Source organism: Drosophila mauritiana, chromosome 2R (assembly GCF_004382145.1).
Source record: "Drosophila mauritiana strain mau12 chromosome 2R, ASM438214v1, whole genome shotgun sequence".
Classification (NCBI taxonomy): Eukaryota; Metazoa; Arthropoda; class Insecta; order Diptera; family Drosophilidae; genus Drosophila; species Drosophila mauritiana.
The window spans coordinates 19634339-19659123 of NC_046668.1; the positions used below are offsets into that span (position 1 = coordinate 19634339).

The 24785-nt window shown below is 47.3% G+C and overlaps 3 protein-coding genes and 12 non-coding genes across 16 annotated transcripts; 14 read left to right on the forward strand and 1 right to left on the reverse strand.

Moving 5' to 3' along the window:
• Window positions 1-5: 5 nt before the first annotated feature.
• Window positions 6-18334, forward strand: LOC117135486 (helicase domino). Of its 2 annotated transcripts, none has more exons than XM_033295706.1 (14): window positions 6-200; window positions 768-1398; window positions 1458-1764; window positions 1978-2236; window positions 3999-4799; window positions 5020-6253; window positions 6494-6680; window positions 7729-7865; window positions 7929-8115; window positions 8344-10437; window positions 10958-11176; window positions 13961-13996; window positions 14066-17137; window positions 17201-18334. In XM_033295706.1, the coding sequence occupies exons 2-14, from the start codon at window positions 779-781 to the stop codon at window positions 17642-17644; spliced, it is 9597 nt and encodes a 3198-aa protein (XP_033151597.1). In that variant the 5' UTR covers window positions 6-200; window positions 768-778; the 3' UTR covers window positions 17645-18334. The 2 variants fall into 2 exon arrangements, with proteins under 2 accessions (XP_033151597.1, XP_033151598.1); XM_033295707.1 differs by lacking the exon at window positions 6-200 and having other exon boundaries at window positions 779-1398; window positions 17201-17593; window positions 17933-18334.
• Window positions 1804-1912, forward strand: LOC117138780. Its single transcript, XR_004459280.1, has one exon. It is a non-coding gene; the product is annotated as a small nucleolar RNA Me28S-Am2589 (small nucleolar RNA).
• On the forward strand, window positions 3342-3472 carry LOC117138795. Its single transcript, XR_004459294.1, has one exon. It is a non-coding gene; the product is annotated as a small nucleolar RNA psi28S-3316 (small nucleolar RNA).
• On the forward strand, window positions 3485-3618 carry LOC117138794. The gene has a single exon (XR_004459293.1). It is a non-coding gene; the product is annotated as a small nucleolar RNA psi28S-3316 (small nucleolar RNA).
• LOC117138785 lies at window positions 3638-3782 on the forward strand. The gene has a single exon (XR_004459285.1). It is a non-coding gene; the product is annotated as a small nucleolar RNA psi18S-841/snoR66 (small nucleolar RNA).
• Window positions 4844-4952, forward strand: LOC117138779. Its single transcript, XR_004459279.1, has one exon. It is a non-coding gene; the product is annotated as a small nucleolar RNA Me28S-Am2589 (small nucleolar RNA).
• On the forward strand, window positions 6731-6862 carry LOC117138792. The gene has a single exon (XR_004459292.1). It is a non-coding gene; the product is annotated as a small nucleolar RNA psi28S-3316 (small nucleolar RNA).
• On the forward strand, window positions 6879-7017 carry LOC117138789. Its single transcript, XR_004459289.1, has one exon. It is a non-coding gene; the product is annotated as a small nucleolar RNA psi18S-841/snoR66 (small nucleolar RNA).
• On the forward strand, window positions 7038-7168 carry LOC117138791. Its single transcript, XR_004459291.1, has one exon. It is a non-coding gene; the product is annotated as a small nucleolar RNA psi28S-3316 (small nucleolar RNA).
• Window positions 7187-7325, forward strand: LOC117138787. Its single transcript, XR_004459287.1, has one exon. It is a non-coding gene; the product is annotated as a small nucleolar RNA psi18S-841/snoR66 (small nucleolar RNA).
• Window positions 7346-7476, forward strand: LOC117138790. The gene has a single exon (XR_004459290.1). It is a non-coding gene; the product is annotated as a small nucleolar RNA psi28S-3316 (small nucleolar RNA).
• Window positions 7515-7652, forward strand: LOC117138786. The gene has a single exon (XR_004459286.1). It is a non-coding gene; the product is annotated as a small nucleolar RNA psi18S-841/snoR66 (small nucleolar RNA).
• On the forward strand, window positions 8167-8276 carry LOC117138778. The gene has a single exon (XR_004459278.1). It is a non-coding gene; the product is annotated as a small nucleolar RNA Me28S-Am2589 (small nucleolar RNA).
• A 160-nt stretch (window positions 18335-18494) lies between the features above and the next one.
• On the forward strand, window positions 18495-22424 carry LOC117138067 (protein PTHB1). Its single transcript, XM_033299891.1, has 8 exons — window positions 18495-18748; window positions 18807-19280; window positions 19342-19475; window positions 19535-20208; window positions 20273-20773; window positions 20826-20992; window positions 21328-21457; window positions 21517-22424. The coding sequence occupies exons 1-8, from the start codon at window positions 18495-18497 to the stop codon at window positions 22054-22056; spliced, it is 2874 nt and encodes a 957-aa protein (XP_033155782.1). The 3' UTR covers window positions 22057-22424.
• Window positions 22425-23386: 962 nt separating this feature from the next.
• LOC117136952 (antigen 5 like allergen Cul n 1) lies at window positions 23387-24358 on the reverse strand. Its single transcript, XM_033298101.1, has 3 exons — window positions 24214-24358; window positions 23762-24156; window positions 23387-23694 (listed from the first exon to the last, which is right to left on the reverse strand). Exons 1-3 carry the CDS (start codon window positions 24346-24348, stop codon window positions 23433-23435), a joined length of 792 nt encoding a protein of 263 aa, XP_033153992.1. The 5' UTR covers window positions 24349-24358; the 3' UTR covers window positions 23387-23432.
• Window positions 24359-24785: the final 427 nt, after the last annotated feature.

The window sequence follows — 24785 nt, forward strand, 5'->3', positions numbered from 1 at the left end:
GTCGCACTAATTTTGTACTCGAAATTCAACACGAGCAAACGTGCTCGCGGACCGCTGGAAAATTTATTAAATATAATAAATGTGCAAAATTGCAGACCATCGAGTGCAGCACATTCTCCACGACGCGTTGGCACCATTTTCAAGCACGGATGCCTTGCAGAGATGGTGAAATCTTGTGATTAAAATTCTCCCCGTCTGAGGTACGAATAGTGAAAAAAAATGTCTGCCGCGCCGAAAATTGACAAAGCGACGCCGCCATGTCGCTACCTATAGTCATCTCCCTCTCGCAACCGGCTCCTAGAACCCCCCGTGTTCATCTATGTGTGTAGTGCTTATTTTGAGCGTTAAAATCTGTTGAAAGTTTAAAAACCATGCATACAATGGAAAATATTGTGCACAGATTATCGGTTTTTCACATTTCCCTTGCGGAAATCGGGAAAGCAAGCGTATGTGTGCCGAATGGAAAAAACCAAGACGCAGGGTTGCATTTTTCTTGATTTCGTGGGGTGCATTCTGTGTGATAAGCGTTCTTTTTTTTTTTAAGATGATTATAGGCTTTTGTCCCGTCATGTTTGATAATGGATATTACGCAGCGGTAAAATTATAATTTTATGTCTGTCAAATTAATGAGTTCTGCGGTTTGGCCAGGGCTGCAGCATCGGCACATGTGCGAGGCCACGTTTTCTTTTTCCCGCCATCCGCTGTCATTTCAAAATAATACTGGGAACTCACTCCCCCTTTTTTCTTGTTCTTTTTTTTTATTGCAGATGTCTCAAACATGAATGAAGGTAATTCAGCAGGAGGGGGGCATGAAGGGCTCAGCCCGGCCCCTCCTGCTGTGCCAGACCGCGTAACTCCACATTCAACGGAAATTTCAGTTGCACCCGCCAATTCCACGAGCACAACAGTACGAGCAGCAGGATCGGTAGGAGCAGCCTTGCCGGCCACCCGCCATCACCAACATATAGCTACCCAAGTGAAGGGAATCGCCAGCAGCAGCAGCAGCAAACAACAGAAGCAACTGGCCAGTGCGCAGCTGCCTGTGCCGCTGTCGCCCTTGCCGCAACAACAACAGCAAACGGCAGAGGCAACGGCAGCAGCAGCAGCACCCGCCCACTCCAACGTATCCACCTCCGTTTCCTCCAGCACAATAGAAGCCTCTGTTTTGCCGCCGCAGGCCAAGCGTCAGCGTTTGGACGACAACGAGGACAGGACGAGCGCCGCCAGCATTGTTGGACCAGCCGAGAGCAGCAACATTGTAAGCTCCCTGCTACCAGCGTCGGTGGCCTCCAGCAGCGAGGTCGGTGGGCTTTCTTCTACGGCCCTGCAGGACTTGAATGCCCTCAAGAAGCGCATACTCCAGCAGAAATTGCAGATCTTGCGTAATCTTAAAGAAAGGTGAGTTACTACTACTTTGCCACAAAACACACATAAATAACGAATTTTCTTGTAAAAAGGCATCTTGAAAATGTGTCCGAATACTTTTACCTACAAAACGGCGGCAGTATGATGGACTACCCCGCGTGGCGCAAGAAGACACCAACCCCGCAGTTCATCAGCTATAGCAATGCGAATCGTATAGATCAGCTGATACACGAAGATAAGCCGAGCACATCAGCAGCAGCAGCAGCTGCGGCACAGAATCAGAAATATACCACCCAACAGACAGACTCAGTGGAGTCCTCACTAGTCAGTGGCATCAGTACTGGAGCGACAAAAGCAGTGCCATTGGATGGCAATATCAGCAATAGTACTGTGAAAACGGTAAGAACATAGTTTTCAAAAAGTAACACAAAAAAAGCAATATATATGATGTTAACATCATACTGAGTGCCTAAATCGATCTATTTTTGATTGATTCTGGCTTTTAAAAGGGATGTTCGCAGCTGCGAGGCATTTGCCTGATAACACTTAACTATTTATTTTATGTTGAGGTCCTTTGGTATTGTACTAATTAAGATATCGTTGTTCCTTTAGAATACGCAATCTCAAGTTCCAAGCAAGATTGGCAGCTTCACAGACTCAACGCCCGCAGCAACAGACAGCAACTCAACTACCACCGTTCCAGGAACAGCTACAAGTGGCACCGTAACCAGCACAGCTGCCACTTCGGCCGAGGCGGCTAGTGGTAATGTACTGTCAGTGGAAGCGGAAATCAAAATCCCAGCTGTTGGAGCCACACCAGTGGCCATTTCCACCAAGCTTCCCGCTGCCGTCGTCCAGCTAACGCAACAAGGTAAACTCATCTTGTTCCCAGTCGACCCCTTTGACCTCTCATTGTTACGAAGACTTTTGTGTTTCTGTTGTGTTCGTTTCGATCAAACAAAATTGTATTTTTTGTTGTTTAAAATTGTTATGTTTGTCCTCCCATATTTACGCCAAATCTAAATTGTAAAATCGATGCAAAATCTAGACCACTGCATACCATCTCCTGTAATTCCGAAAGTGATACTAAAACAACGCCAACTGCCAACGCACGTCTTGCACTAAAAACTTATAATGTTATACCGATATTCCGATATACCGATATTATATTGTGGCCGCCAACTATTGTGCATTACTAATACATATTACAACAAAAGCAAACTAAACTCGCAAAATGCCAAGATTATTTTGTTAGTTTATCAAACACACACACACCTACTAAAACATGAGAATAACTACATAACCAACTATCACGTACCTGCTATTTATTATTTACACTTTATTTATTTTTCCGATTTCTGTTCCCACATTAATGCTGCCTACATTCTCCTATAACGCACACACTCAACTCACCATAATTGTATCGTTATAATATAGGTCACATACCCGGTAGACCTTTAGGAGGTCGTCACGGTATGGTCTTCGGTCAAATACCCGCTCCTCCTGCTGCCGTAGGAAATCCTTCTGTACCTTTGGTGCCAGGTGCTTATCGTTCGCAAACAACAAACAAAAAATATCAAAAATCTTTCACAGCTAAAATTCGTTTTGTATTCATTTAAATTCTTACTTAAACCAGATTGTGTCTTAACCATTAAAGCATTTTATCATTTCTCAAGCAAAGTAGTGCATTGATTGATGTGCATAAAGATTATATTTTCAATTTGTAAATTGTTTTCTAGAATTGGTGTTTTTGCCCTTAGTTTGGATTGGTAAATCTGCTTAATAATTTCAGTTTGAATTGATAAATAATTGATGAATGTATCGTTTTATTTTTTGCGTTGATTTGTAAGCAAGTTAGCAAACTTAAGCATACTTAGTAAACTAGAGATCGCGCCGAACTATAGGACTTACCACACCGATTGTCATCCCCTCATTCATCCACTTAAAATATCATTAGTCCTATACTACTTTTATGTCGCACCTAAAAGCGTTTTCTCGTCGGCTCGTTAAATGCTCTTGAAAATCGTAGATGTGTGCCAGAGCGAAGCTCAGTTGCAAGTGATACGGCCATTCTTGGTGGCAGATATCCATAACGCTGACTACAAGTGATCTCGGCGGACGCACCTAAAAGCGTTTTCTTGCCAGCCCGTTAAGTGCTCTTGAAAATCGTAGATGTGTGTCAGAGCAATCGTCGCAGTTGCAAGTGATCTAGATCCGTGATAGAATCAGATCCAATTAAAGCTGGGCTCATTTATATATTAATATCTACACGGGCAAGCGCACTCTGTGTCACATCGATATATCCAGCCTCATGTGATGACAATTTGTAAGCTTGCTAGAATAAGGGGGAGCTTCGCTTATCCATGCGGCAACTATCTTCAGCCCAGATGCCGCATTGAATTCGGGCCTCACATTAAGACTAAGTTTGCATGCATTTCCCACCTCTTTCGTTTAGCAACCGATTCGCAAATGATTCTTATTCTAACTCTTCTATTTCATTAATTCACTATTGCTTTCCTAGTAGCTCTTTTGTACTTGATGCACTTTCCAGCATGCCAAGAGTTGACCTTTTTCCTCATCCTTGAGTAAATGATATCTTTTCTAATCTATCCCTTTTTGACTTATTTTCTAAGGTGGCACCCCTTTGTTGCCCTGCAATACATCCGCCGGGTCCACGGCGCTTCGTCGTCCCCAAGGTCAGAACAATGTCGCAAGCGGATCCGCTGCGGCATCTGGAGGCGGAGGGAGCCTCACACCCACACCGCTCTACACGGGCAATGGCCCGGCCGCTCTGGGCGGCAGCGGAGGACTCACGCCTGGCACTCCAACTTCGGGCAGTCTGCTCAGCCCTGCCTTGGGCGGTGGCTCCGGAACGCCCAACAGTGCGGCGCAGGAGTTCTCTTTTAAGGCCAAGCAAGAGGTGTACGTGATGCAGCGTATATCGGAACTACAGAGAGAGGGATTATGGACTGAGCGGCGCCTGCCCAAGCTGCAGGAGCCCAGCCGCCCCAAGGCGCATTGGGACTATCTCCTCGAGGAGATGGTCTGGCTGGCGGCAGATTTTGCACAGGAACGAAAGTGGAAGAAAAACGCGGCCAAGAAGTGTGCCAAGATGGTGCAGAAGTATTTCCAGGACAAGGCCACCGCTGCCCAGCGGGCGGAAAAGGCCCAAGAGCTGCAGCTAAAGCGTGTAGCTTCCTTCATTGCACGCGAGGTGAAGAGCTTTTGGTCGAATGTTGAGAAGCTGGTCGAGTACAAGCACCAAACGAAGATCGAGGAAAAACGCAAGCAGGCTTTGGACCAACACCTCAGCTTTATTGTAGACCAGACAGAGAAGTTCTCGCAGCAATTGGTCGAGGGAATGAACAAGAGTGTGGCGGATACGCCCAGTCTTAATTCAAGCCGTCTAACATCGCCGAAACGGGAGTCCGATGGTGAGTTATACCTTAACATATTGTTTGAGTCGATTACCAGAACTGAGCACTTGATGATAAACTACAAACTGAAACGTTGTTGTGGTCTATTCTTGAACACTTCGATGTTACCTTGGGATGGTCGCACTTGCGAGGCATTTGCCTGATGCTAATGCGCATATGTTCCATGTGTACTTCTATCTTGAAACAATTGCTAATGAAAACATCATACACTTTACAGATGACTTCCGCCCTGAGTCTGGTTCCGAAGATGATGAGGAGACTATCGCCAAGGCCGAAGAAGATGCAGCAGATGTGAAAGAGGAGGTAACGGCGCTAGCTAAGGAATCTGAGATGGACTTTGATGACTTCCTTAATGATCTACCACCTGGCTATCTGGAAAATCGTGATAAGCTTATGAAAGAGGAGCAGAGCTCGGCGATAAAGGCCGAAACGCCTGATGACAGCGATGATAGTGAGTTCGAGGCGAAGGAAGCTAGCGATGATGACGAAAATACCATCAGCAAGCAGGAAGAAGCCGAGCAGGAGATAGACCACAAAAAGGAGATCGATGAACTGGAGGCAGACAATGATCTTTCAGTGGAGCAGTTGTTGGCGAAATACAAGTCGGAAAGAGTCGATGAACAACCTCCTAGTCCCAAGCGACGAAAGCTAGCGCCACGTGATCCTGAGCTGGACTCTGATGATGATTCGACGGCTGTTGATTCCACCGAAGAAAGCGAAGATGGGGCCACCGAGGATGAAGAAGATCTCTCTACTGTTAAAACTGATACGGATATGGAGGAACAGGATGAACAGGAGGAGGGTCTTAAGAGTCTTTTGGCGGAATCTGACGCAACAAGTGGTGCTGCTGGCAGCGGAAGCACGGCTGGGGCAAGCGGCAACAAGGATGATATGTTGAACGATGCTGCCGCCCTGGCCGAGAGCCTCCAGCCCAAGGGTAATACCTTGTCCTCAACCAATGTGGTTACTCCAGTGCCCTTCCTGCTTAAGCACTCCTTGCGTGAGTACCAGCACATCGGGCTCGATTGGCTGGTCACAATGAATGAGCGCAAGTTAAACGGCATCTTGGCCGACGAGATGGGTCTGGGCAAGACCATCCAGACCATTGCGCTATTGGCCCACCTTGCCTGCGCAAAGGGCAACTGGGGACCTCATCTCATTGTGGTGCCTTCGTCTGTGATGCTTAATTGGGAAATGGAGTTCAAGAAGTGGTGTCCCGGCTTTAAAATACTCACCTACTACGGCTCCCAGAAGGAGCGCAAGCTAAAACGAGTAGGTTGGACCAAGCCAAATGCCTTTCATGTGTGTATCACGTCCTACAAGCTGGTGGTGCAAGATCAACAAAGCTTCCGCCGCAAAAAGTGGAAGTATCTCATCCTGGATGAAGCGCAGAACATTAAGAACTTCAAGTCCCAGCGCTGGCAGCTGCTACTTAACTTTTCCACAGAGAGGTGAGTAATGATTGCATATGCTGCTAAGCTTGCCAACCAGCACCAAAAATCAGTAATCATGCGATTGCTAAACTAGCATGGCGACTACGCTTGGGTGCTAAAAGTAAATTCGCTATAATGCCGCATACTAAACCAGAGCATGCTAATCTAGCCCTAGAATGCTTGTGGCCTTGTTTCGAGACAAATAACAAATATGCCTTTACACGAATGAATTTATAAAGTACTCTTAACTTTCTACAGGCGGCTGCTATTAACTGGAACTCCACTGCAGAACGATCTGATGGAGCTGTGGTCCCTGATGCACTTTCTTATGCCATATGTGTTCTCTTCGCACCGCGAGTTTAAGGAATGGTTCTCGAACCCAATGACTGGCATGATTGAGGGCAACATGGAGTACAACGAGACTTTGATTACGCGTTTGCACAAGGTAAGCATATCATAAGGATAAAAATATTTTTTTTTTTTTTTGAGATGATCAGCACCTAAAAGCGTTTTCTTGTCAGCCTGATAAATGCTCTTGAAAATCGTAGATGTGTGCAATAGCAATCTCTACAATAGCTTGGGATTCAGTTTCTATATAACTTCATTCCGTTCAGATTGTAAACATCCATTATACGACTTACACTGCAAATGCACTCTGTGTCACATAGAATTTAACTACATGTGAAAACAATTTGTTAGTTTGCTATAGGAAAGAGATGAGACTTATCCGTGCAATTAGTGCCGTAAAAGGTTGATTGCATTGAAATCGCATTTTACACTAACGAAAATAAATTATTCCCGGTGCACCTAAAAGCGTTTCCTTGCAAGCCCGTTAACTGCTCTTGGAAATCGTAGATGTGTGCGAAATCAATCCTCACAATAGCAAGTGATTTTAGTTCCTCTAACTCGAATCCATTTACATTGTGAACATACTCCTCAGAGGAAATCTTAGGCAAATGCACTCTGTGTCACATTGAACTTAACTACATGTGAAGACAATTTGTTAGTTTGCAATATTAAAGAGTTGCGTATTATCCATGTATTTAACGCCGTATCAGGGTGATTACATTGAAATCGCATTTTACACTATTATTGATAAATTATTTTCATTGCACCTAAAAGCGTTTTCTTGCCAGCTTGATAAATGCTCTTGAAAATCGTAGATGTGTGCAAAATCAATCCTCACAATAGCAAGTGATTTTAGTTCCTTTGACTCTAATCCGTTTACATTGTGAACAGTCGATCTATAAGTAAAATGTTCATGTTTTGTTCCTACTTTTGCAAATGCACTCTGTGTCACATTAAAACTAGCTTCGTGTGATGACAATTTGTTAGTTTGCCAGATCAAGGAGATGCGTCTTATCCATGTGGCTAAGTTCTTACCAATTTGTTCACATTGAAAACGCCCCTAACATGACCCTCTTATTTAAGTTATCCGTATTTTCAAACTAAATGCGCCGTAATTAGAATTTGGCTTTTGTTTCTCCGTACAGGTGATTCGTCCGTTCCTACTTCGACGCCTTAAAAAGGAGGTGGAAAAACAGATGCCCAAGAAGTACGAGCATGTGATAATGTGTCGCCTGTCGAATCGCCAGCGCTATCTATATGAGGACTTCATGAGCCGCTCCAAGTAAGTTTGGATTCGCTGACTACTGTTAAATGTATTACTAATAATTTAATGTTTTTTCTACAGAACTCGTGAGACTCTGCAAACGGGCAACTTGTTGAGCGTGATAAATGTCCTGATGCAGTTGCGAAAGGTGTGCAATCATCCGAACATGTTTGAAGCGCGTCCTACGATCTCGCCATTTCAAATGGACGGAATTACATTCCACACTCCGCGACTCGTCTGCGATATAATGGAGTATGATCCGTTCACGGTGAGTCTTATATCTTCCTTCTTTATTGTAAATTTTTTTCCTGATTGTTGTTTGAAAATGATGTTAAACTGTCACTGATAGTTGGACTTAATCTATTTTGGAGAGAGTCGTAAACTTTTCCTAGGATGTTCGCATTTGCGAGGCATTTGTCTGATTCGCTTAGTCAATAAAATACTTCTTAGGTTATAGCCAATTAAAATTTAGACTAATTTATGTATATTCTTACAGCAAATAAATCTAGAGACGATAAATCTCTTGCTGTTGCATTTGGAGCAAACTATGACCGCCTACGTCTCGCACAAATCCCGCCTGCTCGCCCCGCCACGCAAGCTGATCGAGGATATCGATACAGCTCCATTGCCAGCTCCCCGTTGTCCTAATGGCAAATACCGCTTTCATATCCGAGTTCGTAGTGCGGAACTGGCGCAGCGTATCAAATTGAATGCAGTGAAGGTAGGAGCCAGTCCAGCCATGCGGTTGGAGGGTTCAAAGATTGTGCCAATGCGCAATTTGCTACCAAGTGGAAGAGTACTGAAAAGGGTCAGTGCGTCGATCAACCCTGTGAATATGGCTTTGAAACCAGTGGTGATCAATAGTGTGGTGACAACAACATCTTCGACCACAGCATCTTCTCCTACTGGAGCCTTGAGCGTGCTGAGCAACTCCAAGTTGCTGGGTGCACGTTCGCAAATTAATGCTCCAACGCCCGCCAAAGTAGCAAAAACGATGCAAGACGGAAAACCATTTTTCTACCTCACACCGGCGACAAATTCAGGAGCAGCAGGAGCACGTCTTACCCTAACAAGTAAAACCACAGCCTCGGCGTCCACGACGACCTCCAGAACAACAGTTACAGCATCAACTACTTCTGGCCAGCAACTAATAAGGGATCCCATTGTCAAAGATTTGGCCACTCATGTAAAAAGCACAGCACAAAAGCAAAGCATTGCCAATGGGAAGACGGAGCCCGAGGAAGAAACAGAAGCAGAGGATCCCTACAAAGTTCAGGAGCTGATTCAGATGCGCAAGGAGCAGCGATTGGCAGCGCTCAAACGTATGGCAATGATAAATCGTCGCCGCACGGATGCCACTCCTATATACGGCGAAGATTGTCGCAGAGCTATACAGCGTTGCATGCAGGCGACCCGATCGCTAAAGCGATCAACCTGGCAGACGCGTGGATACGCCAACTGCTGCACTGCCATGTCGCATCGAAATGGTTGGTCCCTAAACCACTTGCTGAAAAGCTTCGAGGAAAGATGCGCTGATCTAAAGCCACTGTTTGCCAACTTTGTGATCTATGTTCCTTCTGTTTGTGCGCCCCGGATCCGTCGTTATGTACAGAATCTCTCATCGACACACTGGCAGTACGAACGAAGGATTGAAAACATTGTGGATCAGGCCCTGCGGCCTAAGCTGGCGTTGCTGCATCCAATCATTTCGGCAATGACCACTAAGTTCCCAGATCCGCGTCTCATTCAATACGACTGTGGCAAGTTGCAGACCATGGATCGTTTGCTGCGTCAGCTAAAGGTTAACGGGCATCGGGTATTGATATTCACTCAGATGACCAAGATGTTGGATGTTTTGGAAGCTTTTCTCAACTACCATGGACATATTTATCTGCGTTTGGATGGCTCTACGCGGGTGGAACAGCGGCAGATCCTTATGGAGCGGTTTAATGGAGATAAACGAATCTTCTGCTTTATCCTCTCCACGCGGTCTGGTGGAGTGGGCATCAATTTGACGGGTGCCGATACTGTGATCTTTTACGACTCAGACTGGAACCCCACAATGGATGCGCAGGCCCAAGATCGATGCCATCGAATTGGTCAAACGCGAGATGTACATATCTACCGACTTGTCTCCGAAAGAACCATAGAGGTTAACATTCTCAAGAAGGCAAACCAAAAGCGAATGCTCAGCGACATGGCCATCGAGGGTGGCAACTTCACAACTACGTTCTTTAAGAGTTCCACCATCAAGGATCTCTTTACAATGGAGCAGAGCGAGCAGGACGAGTCGAGTCAAGAGAAGTCGGAAAACAAGGATAGAATTGTCGCTACGACAACGCTATCGGATACGCCGTCGACGGTTGTGGAGACGGAGAAGCAGTCACTGCGCGCCTTCGAGCACGCGTTGGCTGCCGCCGAGGACGAGCAGGATGTGCAGGCCACGAAAACGGCTAAAGCCGAGGTGGCAGCTGATCTGGCCGAGTTCGACGAGAACATTCCTATTGCAACAGAAGATCCAAATGCGGAAGGAGGCCCTCAAGTGGAACTCAGCAAGGCCGATCTGGAGATGCAGAACTTGGTTAAACAGGTGAGCTAGTGTTCAATAAGGGAATCAGATAATTAGATGGTTTTGGCAAAAATATTCGTATTACAATCAGTTCAGAAATAGTTGCCGTCCTTGCATTTTATACTGAAACCTTGCATTTAAAGCGATTCCGGTCAAGCGAGTGTGGCACAGAGAAAATCTTCCTTTGGAAAATAGACCTTCAGACATAGTTGAGGCGACATAACCCACGCCACGATTGTATCACTCAAAGTCTAATATCTGAAAAATCTTCGATCATGCTATTTTTTTTACAATGCCAAACTAGTTTTTATTGCGGCATCGCTTGCAACTCATTGAATTCGTTTTTCTAATCGAATCCAATGGAGTGAGTGATGCCAAGAGCAATACATCTTTTCGTATGAGGCTTTCAGACATAGTTGAGGCGACATAGTCCACGCCACGATTGTATCACTCAAAGTCTTACAATTTTTAGCTTAGTGTAGTGCTTTAGAATTTCTTCAAATCGAACATATAAATATTTCCCGATCTTATTTCTATTCAGCTCTCACCGATAGAGCGATATGCCATGCGCTTTGTGGAAGAAACTGGAGCGGCATGGACGGCGGAACAATTGCGAGCCGCGGAAGCGGAGCTGGAGGCCCAGAAACGCGAGTGGGAGGCCAATCGCTTGGCGGCCATGCACAAGGAGGAGGAGCTGTTAAAGCAAGAAACGGAAGCGGAGGAGATGCTTACCTACAGTCGCAAGGATTCGAGTAATCAGGTTAATACCAAAACAGATTCCAATTCCAATAAGCGACGACTGGTGAGGGTAAATCGCAGAAATTCAGCTCAGAAGCTGAGCAGGAGTGTTAGCAGCCATAGCACCGGTAGCAACAACAAGAACAGTAAATCGGCAATGACCCGAGGAAATAGCCAGAACAGCCTGAATAAGACTGTACCAGTGGGGTCAGGAATAGGCATGGGGAAGAAAACAGGGGCGGGGGTCAGTAGCAGTAGCCGAGGCAAAAGTAACAGCACGAAGTCAACGGGGAAGGTAACAGACGCCGCACCGCAAGTTAGGCGGCACACCCGTCTCCACTCTCTGGGTGCAGTCAATATGGCCAGCGCCCCAACACCGCCCACTAGAAAGACAACACGCACAGCTCTGGCTGCATCTGCAGCTGCATCTACTTTAGAGGATGCCTCTTTGATCGTCGAGGAGCGTCCCAAAAGACAGTCGGCCAACATTGCTATGAGCAAGATGATGAAGACGCCCCTCAAACAGAATGTTGCATCCAACATCAGTATAAAGACAACTCCTCCTAAACGGGGGCGAAGAGACAGTGTTGCAGCGGCCGCCACACGCAGTAAACTGCTGGAAAGAAGAGCTACAATTGCTGCTCCTTTAAAACATATGGATGATGACAGTGACCAGGATGATGAGGAGCAGGAAGAGCAGGAGTCGGAAGAAGATACCGAGGGCGAGGAAGCAAATGCCACAGTAGACGACGAGGAAGAGTTGGCGTCACTTGACGAAGAGACCATACAAACCGGATCGCAAACAAATGATGACGAAGACGATGACGAGGAAGAAGTCGATGAAGAGGAGATGGTTGATATTGATACTAAAGATTCAGAGGAAGATGTCAAGTCCAGCTCCACCTATGGTACAGCGGCAGATGGTAAGCCCGAAGAAGCCGAAAGCTTGGATGGCTGGGATGCACACGACCAGGTGCAGGACACCACAATGACTAGCTCCACCTACTACAATGTCAGCGAGGAATCAGACACGGATGAACATCACGATGCCAAGGCGGAGGTTAAAGAGCCGCCGCAGAATTCCGATAAGAGTGACGAGAGCGAGGCTGTTGGCCACACGCCACGTACAAGGTCGCGCGGCACAGTAAAGATCAATCTGTGGACCCTGGACATGAGTCCCGTAGCAAACGCATTGAATAAAAGCAGCGCCAATAGGAGCCTCAAAAAAACACCCAGGACTGAGTCCACGCCAAAGGAGTCTCAGAGCGAGCCAAGGCGAAAGATTACTCAGCCAAAGCTGCCGAAGAAAGAAGAAACTAATAACAAATCTAACAGCAATATCGGCACCTTACACCGCTGGATATCGAAGTCCCCCAGAGTAATGCTTCGATCCACACCTGGTACGGCAGCGAACCCTAGCTCATCAGCAGCAGTCAGTGGTGTTTCGGGAGGAAATGCCTCCTCGAGCGGAACATCCAGGTGATTATGTTCACTATCATACCTCAGTCAGTATTATCAGCTGTGTGTGCTGTGTGCGTTTTAGTGGGCGACTAATTATCTGTGGGGAGACGGGTCCTTCCCCGGCTGTTACTGCTGCCAGGCGACTGATGCAAAATGAGTATTTATAGACTGTAACAAGTTTCCTTCTATCGTATGAGATAAGTTAGTTAGGCGCTGGATAACAAATTAAACTTCATTTGGTCAAACATCTTGACCTCTAACATCTTGACCAAATGTGTTATTTGCCATTCGTCTGTGCAACCAATGGCTTCCTTTGGAGAAAGGGATCAGATGTCTTAATTATTCATAGAATTAAAATAATCCAGAAAAGTGGTAGGAAAGGAATCCATTCCTGCTAAAGCGTATCCATTCCTGTCGCTTCGGGAAAGATGAGGGTGAACTCAAATTTCAGGGAACAAAAATGGACGACTTGTCATACGTTAAAAAGTGAAAATAAGCGGGAAGGTAAACAGGAAGTCAAATAAAATTGCACGATTATATAATGCGTATAGCAAATTTTACTTTAAATTACCACATCCTCGATTGTTGTTGTTAAATAATGTTTGTCAAAAAACCAATCGAGACCACAGATCAAACACCTTTCCCAAAAACTGCATTAGATCGTAAGAGAATAGGTATACTACGATAATTGTTAAACATTTTTGCATTCTATAATTTATTTTGTACTCTAACTTAAACGGAACATTAACAATCTAAAGACTATGAGCATAGATTGACTAACCAATAAGACACAGAACTCATTTCGTATGCTTTAAAAAGTATCAAAATCCATTGTTTGTGTAACAAGATAAAACGAAACGTATAAAAACAGAAACAAAGCTAAAAATTAAACAAAACTAAAAGACGTTGTGGTTTTTATTTACGGACTAATTTCGTGCGTTGCCTCAAAGAAAAGAATAAAATCTTCCGTCCTCATGAAACCAAGTAGTTGGAAAAGAATATTTGGATATCGTCCAAAGATTGTTCAATATTATTTTCTATAAAAAATGTAGAATTCTGTTTTGGTGTCGCATAGTATCCAATTATCACTATTAGTATTAATCATCCCATGTCTACAAACTTATTGTTTAACCCCCTAAGCGCCGTACGAAAGTATAAAAATGGTTCGGAATGAAAGCTACAACGCCATCAGTATGATTATTTTAATGTCAGCTAATATCGAAAGAAATACGTTGAATCGCAAAATAGTTTCTAAGCCAACACCAAAACAGAGTTGCTATATCATGAAAATAATGTGGAACCGTCTATTCTTTTCTTTAACTTTCTTGGCTACCATCTGGTCCAGGTCTGGATATCGCGCAACACCATGGAACAGATGCCGGTAAGTTGAAGTGGCAGTGCGTTATAACTTGGTTCATAGTGCTAATTATTTGTGATCCTCCTTGATTAGATGTGGTGTCCTCCCACGCCGCCGCAAGACAACGATAACGATATCTATATCGACTATTCGCTGTCGTTCATGTATGAGCTGGAACCGATTGCGGAGACGGATCTGCCGCCAGTTTACGTACGCAAGGAGCACAAGCGCTCGCGCACGGATGCTGGGTACGACGGTAGCAGACGGCCCAATAAGATGCGTCGGGAGGATAACTACGTGCCACCCAGATCGCTTTTCGATCGCCCAACGCCACAGCTGGCGCGACTGCGTCGGGAGCTGAAGAGCCAGCGATTCCGCGGAAGCTTTAAGCCTAATATGCCGATTCCAGGCCTTAAACCACAACTTCCAACTAAACCTCTTACTGAACCTGAGGCCATGGCTGAGTGGTGTGTCTTCGAGGATATGGCCATTTTGCACGTCCTGGTCAATCTGCAAGGATTACCTTGCAGCCTTATGCTGCTCTCACCGGGCCAAACGCCCAACTGGGACCTCGTCTCAGAGATGGTCAACTTCTGCTCGAAGACCTACCGTTCGGCGCGGCAGTGTCGCTGGAGGTACGAAACGCACATTCAGCCGCGTGAGGAAGGCAAGGTGGTGGAGAGTCCCAAGAAGCAGAAGAAGCTTAAGCCCACTCTGCGCACTGAGTACCTGAAGAGTCCGCTGCGATATTTGCGAACTACCCAGCTGTATGTAAGCGATAACAACGCCTCGTTTTACAAGACGATGCGATCTCGCTTCGACAGCATTAAGACTGCTTACCTTAAGAAAGCACCGCCGCCGAAACGCCAGTTTAGTGCTCCGAGCCTGATGAATCCTAAGCACATGGAGGTGCTACAGGAGTTCGGCATTCAAAATTACGACCAACCGGTGCCGCCGCAGAACATTGCGGCAATGAAGGCAAATAAGATTCGGGAGAAGCAGCGGGGGCAGCAGATGTCCCAGCCTCCGGTTGGCGTGGGAGTGGTTCAGCAAGTGCAGCAGCAGTCTCAGCAGCAGCAGCCTGCACCACCTCCGCCGCCGCAGCAACAGCAGCCGCAACAAGTGGTTCAGCAGGTCCAACAGCAGCAACAGCAGCAGGTTGTGCAGCAACAACTTCCCACTGTTTCAAACGTTCAACAGACTCTGCCCGTCCAGCAAACCGTGGAGCTCGTGCAGCAGCAACCCAGCACCACGACAACAGTGGCGGTGCCCGCTGCTGGTGGTCAGTTGCAGCAGCTGCAGATCCAGCACTTGACCAGTTCCAATGTCTCACCCGGTCAACAGACTGCCATCCTGCTCCACCAACCGCAGCAGCAATTGCGTACGCACCCCGGGCAAGGTGGACAATCCAATACTCAACAGTTGGTCAAGACTATTGTCGGCACCTCCTCCAGCTTGACCGCGGGCCAATTGCAACAATTGGCCCAACAGTCTGCGGCCGCTTCTGGTGGCCAGTCCAGTGTGAGTGTGGTCCTAACCACTCCAGTACAGACACTTCCGTCGGTAGTGCAACCCCAGATAGGCTCTGGTGCCCAGATCGTGTCCATCTCGTCACAGACGCTGCCCGTTAACAGCTCTCCCCAATTGGGCAGCATTGTGCAGACGCAATCGCTGCCGCAGGTGGTCTCCGTTAGCACTTTGCCCACCGTGGGCACCGTACTGACCACCACTGCCAATCAGCCACAACAGCAGCATCAGACCACTGCTGTAACCACTTTGAACACGGCCATGTTGCGTGGTCAGCGGATTGTCTCGACAGCTGCAGGAAACACCCTTCAACAGCGAACGACAGCCGGTGGTCAGTCTATTGTCTCTATGCCGAACTTAGGACAAGGTGCGAGTCCTTCGCAATTCCAGACCCAGCTTCGTTTGGCAGCTGTTCCTACATCTCCAGCCACTCAGACCACACAGTTGGTGACCACAAAGGGAATTCCGGTGAGCGCATTGCAGCAGGGAGGGAAGACAACGGTGATTCCGGTGACTCAGCAATCTGGGGGAGCACATATACAGCTCTACCGCCAGCGCAGCTTGAAGGTGCTGCAGACAACGACACAAGCCGTCCCCAGCGGATCAGCTGGCGCTACTGGAGCTACTGCTAATCTGGTGCAAGCAGGCGGTACCATAATCCAAGCTAGCAACATGGCCACGCATGTGACAAGCCAAAAAGTGGCCGTGTCGGGAATGCCGGGCACCTCCACTACTGTGCAGGCTGGCAACGTGGTAAGCAGCGTGCAAATGCACGGACAGGCCAGGACGCAGTTCATCAAGCAGATGGCGGCCGGAAAGCAGCAGCTGCAGCGTCAAGTGGTGTCCGCTGACGGAACGACCACCACAACGGGAGCAGGGGATATGTTACTGGTTAAGCGTCATAATATTCTTGCCGCTCAAAAGGCGCAGCAGGCAACTGGAGCAATCTTTACCACCACCACTGGACAGCAGCAACAGCAGCAGCAGCAGCAAGGTCAACTCCCAGTGGCTGGACAACCGCAGCAGGTAACTCAGCATCAGATCGCGTCCCTGGTTAAAGCTTCCACTGCAGCGGCCGCAAGCGGTAGCAGTGTTAATGCAGGCGGAGTCACCGTATCGGCTACTAATCCGACGGTTCAGGCGGGAAGCGTTAATATGACACTTCCACAGCTCAAGCCTGGCAGCCAGATCAAGGTAACCATGCCCAATCAGATGCGCCATCTGCAAATGCAACAGCAGCTGACGATGCCGCGAAAGATCAGCCGGATGACACAGCTGGTCAGCGCCAGTGGTCAGCCCACGGCCACTAATATAGTAACGACAACTGGTCCCCAGCAACAGCAACAGGGAGTCACAGTGTCTGGCGGCGGTACCTTGCCCACAGTTGCTTCGCAGCAGCAACAGCAGCAGCATCAGCAGAAGGTTGGAGGTGGAAACAGTGTCCAGGCACAATTGCTGCACATTCAAAACACAAAGGCACTGCCGAATTCGGTGACCGTGCAGCAGATTCAACAAGTGATGCGAAGTGGTCAGCAGGGCACGTTAGCCACCACCAATCTGGTGTTGGGTAAAACGAGCGTGGGACGGGTAATCCCCGTGTCGGTGGCTTCACAGGCCAACCAGCGTCAAACCATTCAGGTGGGTTTATTGTCTTAGCGATCCCTAGACTAAATCAACTAATTCAAGGTTCTCTGTCTCTAGGTTGTTTCAGCTGCCTCAGCTCAAGCTTTGGCTGCGGGAAATCTGCGCACCCATGTTGCTGGGCCGAGCATTGCCAGTGCTCTGAAGGTGGCCGCTTCTGGTGGTGCAGGAGGGCAGACCACGCAGCAGACGCTGATAGCTGCACTGCAGCATAATCAGCGGCAGAACGCCAGTCCTGTTCGTCTGCAGACCACCGCAGGAGGCAATCTTCTTGCCGTGGTGCAGCAGCAACAGCAGCAGCAGCACACAAGTATTGCCGGACCAACCGCTGGACCGGCTGAGGTGATGACCATCACTCAGACGACCACCACGCTGCCCACGGTTGGCAGCTTGCAGCAGCAACAGCAGCAGCAGCAACAACAGGGCGGCATATCGCAGCCCACAACGCAACAGGTACGCAAGCTGGTGCAGAAAAAGATCCTGATACGCAGCGAGAAAGAATAACGCTCGAGTAAAGCCGCCAGACCACGTCAGCGGCGGAGCATCACGAGCATCACCTCCACCGCCACCGCCACCTACAACACACCAACTCAGATTCAAATCCCACAAGCACCTCAAAATCAAACACCTCCAACTCAGTCAAAAGCCAATCAATCTGATCCTTTCGAATATCAAGATCGAACAAATTTCAATAGCTCATCCCACGCCGATCCTCATGCATTCAATCAGTCAGTCAGTCAATCAGCCAGTCATTGCTAAATTGATCTCAATTTCTGTCGATTGGTTTTGCAGCCATGAGCGATCTAACTGTTCTGGAGGATGGTGAGCTCAAGGTGAAACGCTGAAGATTACAACGATGATCGCTTCAATCAGCTCAAGGTGTGGAAGCCGTATTACTAATTTTACTGAACCTTAGATATAGCACCTTAGCTTAAGTAAAATTTCATTGTATCTATTCATATTACGAGAATAGTTTTAAGAAAAAAAGGAGGAGTGCCTAGTGTGTAGGCTAACCGCTTTAAATTCAATATGTAAATCGTAGGTAACTAAGGTATCAGCCCCTAATCCCGTAGAGCAGTATGTACATTCGTAAATCTAATTCAGATCTATCAGATACTACATAAACATCCCTAATATGTAGCTATAACTAAATGTCCTTTTTAGTTGTATGATCGCAAGCAAATAAAGAAAATTGTAAAAAAAACTTAAAAGTTTTGAAGTGTGACTACCCTTATTGCATATAGACTTGTGATGGATATTAAAATGGTTACCAAGGCAACGTTTTTCCTTGCGACCACAACAACGTGAACCAACTCAGAATTGGAGTCGAGTAGTTCCGGCAGTCAGTTGCAACATGTCGCTGTTCAATGTCTGCAGCTGGTGGTCTGCCCAGTGTTCCGATCCTGGTGAGGAATACGACGTGGCTAGCTTGCTGTGCGCTCGCTTTGGCCTGGAGACCCAGGAAAAGGACTACATTATTGTGGGTTCCCAGACGGGCCAGCTGAGTATCTACTATCCACACAACAGGGGTTTCGATGCCACCGACCTCCTTTTGGAGACCCAAATGGAGGCTCCCATAATAGGTCTGTATGCTGGCAAGTTTAGTGGGTAAGTTTATCAGAATTTGAAGCAAACTGTTCCCACGACATCTGCACCTAATCCGCAGAAATGTTCGCAACGAGAACGCCAATCAATTAGGCGTTCTCCTGCCGAACGCCATTATAATTTACAATGTTGTGGCTATCGGTGGATTGGCGGAACACGGAGCCCAGTTGCGTTTGCAGGTGCAGGCGGAGCACAAGTTCCAGCGCGTCTCGTTTGGACTGTGCCAAGGTCATTTTGGACAGGTGAAAGGACGGGAGTTTTTCTGCGTCGTGCATCTGGATGGCACGCTGACCTTCTTTGAGCAGGATGGCATATCCTACGAGTGTCGATTCCCGGGTCACCGGGCTCTTCCCGCTCCGGTGGCCTATTGCGAGAGAACCGATAGCTTCTTTCGGTTTAGTGCCACATGGGACCTTCAATGCTTTAGCTACCAGGATCTGTCCCACTCGCTGGTCACCAAGAGCAGCTATCAGCCCACCTGGTCGCAGGGCGTCGGCGAAGGCATTGTCGATATGCGGGTGGTGCAAGTAAAGGAGTAAGCATCGGATTTTGGAATAGGTTTTCTTTACTTCCATTTAATGAAATGTATACCCCAGAAATTGTTCGAACATCATGATTCTGGGCGAAAGAAACTTCATCTCGCTGGATGACAATGGAAAGTTCAACTTTATGCTCAAGCTGGACTACGCACCGAAATGTTTTACCAGTTTTGTGGTTGGCTACTACTGGGGTGAGAATCTTCTACTATTCCGTACATAATATTATCTTCAACTGGAATTACATTGTTAGAACCTGGAGCTCGTCTAATCAGCGCCATCATTTCGGACTCCTCCAAGCTGCATCTGTACGAAGAGGCCAACATCATTTGGGCAGCACAGTGGCCAAATCAATCGCCCGCTCCGGTGGCCATACAGCGCTCGAATGTCCAAAACCTAGCTGGCGGAATCGTTACGTTGGGCGCCAGGGGTCAGCTCGAAGTGGGCTACCTTGGCGCCGATCCCTTCCAGTTCCAGGTGCAGCCCCTGAACGTGGAGGAACTGAGCTTCGCCCAGGCCCACAAGGAGCTCCAGAAGCTGGAGGACGAGATCAAGGAAGCAGTGGATGTGCGGGACATGGATGCGCTTAACCAACAGGCGGCGGATCAAGTGCGACTTAGTTTCACCATCGAGCAGGAGGCTAACGATGATCTGGACACGCTCCTCTTGGACATGCCAGCGGATGTGGCTGTCAAGGAATTGCCTTCGGCCAAGGGCATACTGCGCTGCAAGATCAAGGCCGAGCTGGCCGAGTTGCAGCTTGTGTTTCAGACGCCAAATGGAGTCCGTTGCAGTCAGGATACATTGAGTTTTGTTAATGTACCCGCTGGCACAAGTAAGGAATTTAAGCTGGACTTTTACACTGCGGAGTTGCTACATATTCATAGCACCAAGGTGGAAGTGGTGGCCTCCTTCTTAAGTACCAGGGTGAGTGAAAGGTATTGGTATGTAGTAAATGGAGAGTACATAAGAGATCTTCAATTCTTTGTAGGGCATTCCGAGAGTCATCCAGCAAAGCGCCAACCTTCCTTTGTCCATGTTCTATCGCATTTGTCAGCCGCAAAAGGCGGCTGGAATCAAGCTGACCTACAGCATCACCAGTCGGCATGTGAGCCCCAAGCTGGCCACCTTTTTCGGGGAGTTCCTGGAGGAGAAGAGTGATACGCATGCTCTGGGACTGCAACTACTGTGTCCAGGACTTGAGAAGCAGAGTGAAGTAATCACCGTTGTGGCCGCCAAAAACTCGAATCGCTTTCGCATACAGTCCGACAATGTGGAGACCTTCGCCATGATCCTTGAGCGGATTGTGGAGAGAACTCTGCAGCTGGACAGCTCAGCGGGCCTGATCAAAATGGACAAGAAGAAGCCGAAGCGCGGAGTACTGAATCGCTGCGTCGAACGCCTCATGGCGGCTCCTTTTCTACCCACCCAGCCAATCCTTCACCGGATCGACGTCCACCACGAAACCCAGCAGAGTATTAGGAAGCAAACGGTGGGTTCCTAGTGTAATTTGTATCCTTACATCCACTTTGTTTCATCCATAGGACCAGTTGGAGGAGCTGTGGCAGCAGTTTAAGACCCTGCAGCGACAATTGCAGGAGCAATCGGAGAGTGAGCCCAAGGAGGCTCTCACCATGCAAATCGAGTCCAACTACGACCAGCTTATCCTGGAGGGTGATAAACTGGTGGAGATTAGGAGGGATGAACGCAAGTAGGTGACGCAGGGTGCTTGATTGCTAGTTACCACCCATTTGGATATTTTTACTTTCCCCATGTCACCTCCACACAAGCCCGCTTAAATAATTGTCATGCCTATACCTATTAAATGCTAATGGATAATAGGGTATATCCATTCGATGGTACACATGTTTAATTTATTGTTTTATTGGCTTATTAGTTATGAAGCAATGCAAATACGATTTTCAAGTTGGAATGTTGGTAACCATAAACTTATTTTTGTAAATTTGAGTATCCCTTGTCATTACACGGTATCCTACAGCCTAAGTACTGATGTTAATCTGTCTAATTATTTTCTATCGATTTCAGACAGCGCTGCGACCTGAACTGCGCCGTGGCATTAGCCAAATGGATTATTCATGCCTTGAACCTGGAGGAACGTGTGGTCAATGTGGTAAGCTCAGTGCTAAGTGTGCCCATCGAGGACTGGACTGAACTGGCAAGTGATTAAAAATTAAATGTGGAAAATTATAATAATATTGAATTTAATTTTAACAGAGTTGGGAGGAGTCGATGGCGCCCGGAATTGATATGCTGCATCATTTTGGGCCGCTGACCCGCTCGAAATCCTCATCCACACATGGATTGCTGGATGCCAACGCTGGAAGCAGGGATAGTTTTGATTACAGCCGCTTTAGACGACACTTTGCCACACTTTTCGACAGGATTGTGAGATTAGCCTCCTCCCCAGTGACAGTTAACCCCGAAAAGGGCAAAGAAGAACCTTCCATGGAGGAGAAGACCGCGCCCACACAGCAGGTGGATGAAATCGGAAACATGCAGCGTATGCTGGGCGAGAAGGGCTTGCCACTGGCTCCGCGGAAGCGAAAGACCAACATGAGCAGCTCCCTGGAGGCAGTGGAAGACGATGAGGAGTACGACGAGGAGGATCTTCGCGAGGATGTGGGCTATCGCAAGGAGTACGGAGCCACCGATCAGAAGAACCCACACAACAAGAAGCGATCCGAGTGGGTGAACGAGGACTTTGAGCTGCCCACCACCGAGGAGCTATTCAGCGACCTGGGCATCTGGTGGTAGGCTTGGAGGACTTGGGACTTGGGTTATTCTCGTCGCAATAAACGTGCAAACTGTCAAAACAGAGATCTTTATTGGCTCGCTCTCAACTTGACAGGATGACAGCGCGACAGCTGCTGGACCCGAGATCTGAGATTCTGGCGGCGATAAAGCTTCGTAATCGGAATTTGCATAACCAGCAACGACAGCCAGCCATCCAGATCCGAATTCATATTCAGATCCATATCCAGAGCCAGGGTCTGTGGGAGTGCGGAGATTTGTGTGAACAGGATAGACAGGACGGACTCGTCTATGATGCGAAGTCGCAGATAAAGCAAGATAAAAGTCAGGGCAGAGGCTTCACTGTACACAAGTTGAAAGTGGGCAGAGCACAAAGGAAGCAGTGCACTGAAAAAAATAGATAAGAGTTCTTACCTTGTTTAATATTTTTTTGACAATAATTATTATTCTTTACGAGCATTTGATTCTTGAGGTGAATTTGGTGAATTTATTATAAATTTCTTACCTTAACTCTATTTTTCTGTGTGCACCTCCAGCTGGGACAGCTGCTGTGATCCCTTGTTGGCTCCACGTGAAATCCCACACATGGCGAGCTGAGTTATAGGAGTCACTGTCTGATCTAGGCTACAGCTCCAGTTGCTGGACCGTAAATTGGCCACGAAAGACGGCTGGAATGTCAGGTCTCTCCTTTAGGACCGGTCGCATGTTTGTTGCCAAGATTGGAACCCAAGCTGACTCCGTCATCGGGTGCATTGAGCACATTGTTTGTGCGTTTCATTGATTTTTCAGGGGGGGCTGAGGGGGTGCAGCTGGCTCATTGATGAATTAACTGCTTTTTAATGTGATCCCGAGCAATTAACAATTAATTTGCACTTCGATGATGGGACATCATCGTTTCGGAAATAATGAGTGCAGGATAGGTCAGTCACATGCAAAAAGGCGTGAAAAAAAACGAAATGCACCTTGGGACGAAAGCGAATTGTTTTTAAAAGTGATTTTTAAAGTGATTCCAGTGCATTCTCGTAACTCATAAAATACACACAATATCTGATGATCAGTATCGCCTCCTTCTAAGGTGAATTCTGTATTGCGTATACGCATGGTTGACAAAGAGGTTTTAAAGGGGTAATCATTTTTCAGAGATATTTCGTGCCCAATCCCAGTGTCCGAGAATCGCTTTCGATTGTTTCCGTTTACATTAATAATTGAAATGGTAATTAGCAACAAGCCAAATTTAGCAGCCGGAACGGCGATAAACAAAACATGACGTATTAATCAGTTAGTGCAATTGTTAAAAAAGCAATAACAATCAGGGTGTTTTGATTAGGTTCATTAACTATAGTATATTTTGGTTGCGTATTTATCATTTGGTTGATTAGCTAGTAGTAATTGTGGTTGGGATTGTATTGTTCCTTGATGGAACAGAGGGCGGGATACTCCGGATTGCTTCCCGTCCGGCATTCAGAGGCGGGCTTTCCGGCATTGTAAACAGGAACTCCGATGGCATAGACACTGGCATAGTTGCAGGCGGTGTTGTAGATGTAGAGGAAGGGGTACTGCGGATTGGTGAAGCGCATCATGGCACAGCCCACATGGGTGTTCCTGTCCAGCACGGTTTCCACAAAGTGTCCATACTTTTCGCTAAGGAAGGGAAACAAGTATGTTAGTGGGCTAGGTCAGTGGATGATTGGGAGCTCCGATGACTTACAGATCTTTGGTCAGCTTGAAATCGGTAATGTAACTGCTGTCGATGAGTTTGTGCTCTCCAAACCACAAGCCCATCGACTGCTCCACCAGATTGGTCACGTTCAAGTCCCAGTTCCTCCGACGATCGACCCCGCAGAGATTCTGACCCAGATTCCGGAAGCGGTAGCTGTTGTGGCAGTCGTCGTGCTCCAGGTAACAGGTTTTCAGGTTCAACGTGGCCAGGTACTCCAGCTCCTCATCCCACACCATGGTGGCCATGCGGGTGGCCGGATAGTAGCCGGGCAATGATCCAGAGGCAATGTAGTTCCTGCGCTTGTTGTGCTCATCCACAATAAGTCGGCGATAAGGTTTCAGGTCCACCATAGTGGCATCCGGGGAGCAGCTTTCATGGAATTTCTAAGCAATGATAACAGTTTAAAGTCTGTTTTGAGTTGAGATACAAAAGTATCTTACGCCATCGTTATTACACGCTATGTGCACCGTGTTGTCAGGACATAAATCCGGATCACACCAGGACAGGGGCTGAGAACTGACCATACCCAGGATGATCAACAGACAACCGATCGTTTGGAATCTACCGTACTCCATGTTCACTGAATCTCACTTAGGGCACAAATGATAATGTAAGTCCTGACCACCGGCAAGGCGATATTTATAACGAAATTTTGATTTGCAGGTGCTTAATTTCGGCTGGTGTTTGCCAATCCCGATACCGATCCCGATTTCGTACCCAATCCCGATCCCGATCCCGATCTCAGTCCGAAAACGAAACCGCAGCTTGAGACAGGTCAAGCGACGTTTTATGAATCATTTCCATTTTCGGGGGCCGTTGTCTTTGTCTTTGTCTCTGTTTCGGATTTCACATCCAAAGAGCGTTCACACCGAAAACTTCAAAGTGCACGACTTCTAGGAAAGCTCGAGCAATAAACCGCTGCGATGCCGACTGGGAAGAGTCTACACTTTCTTGGCTCCCCAGCTCGCCAACTTAAATATAGAATATTTAAGTAGATCGTTAATCTGCGAGT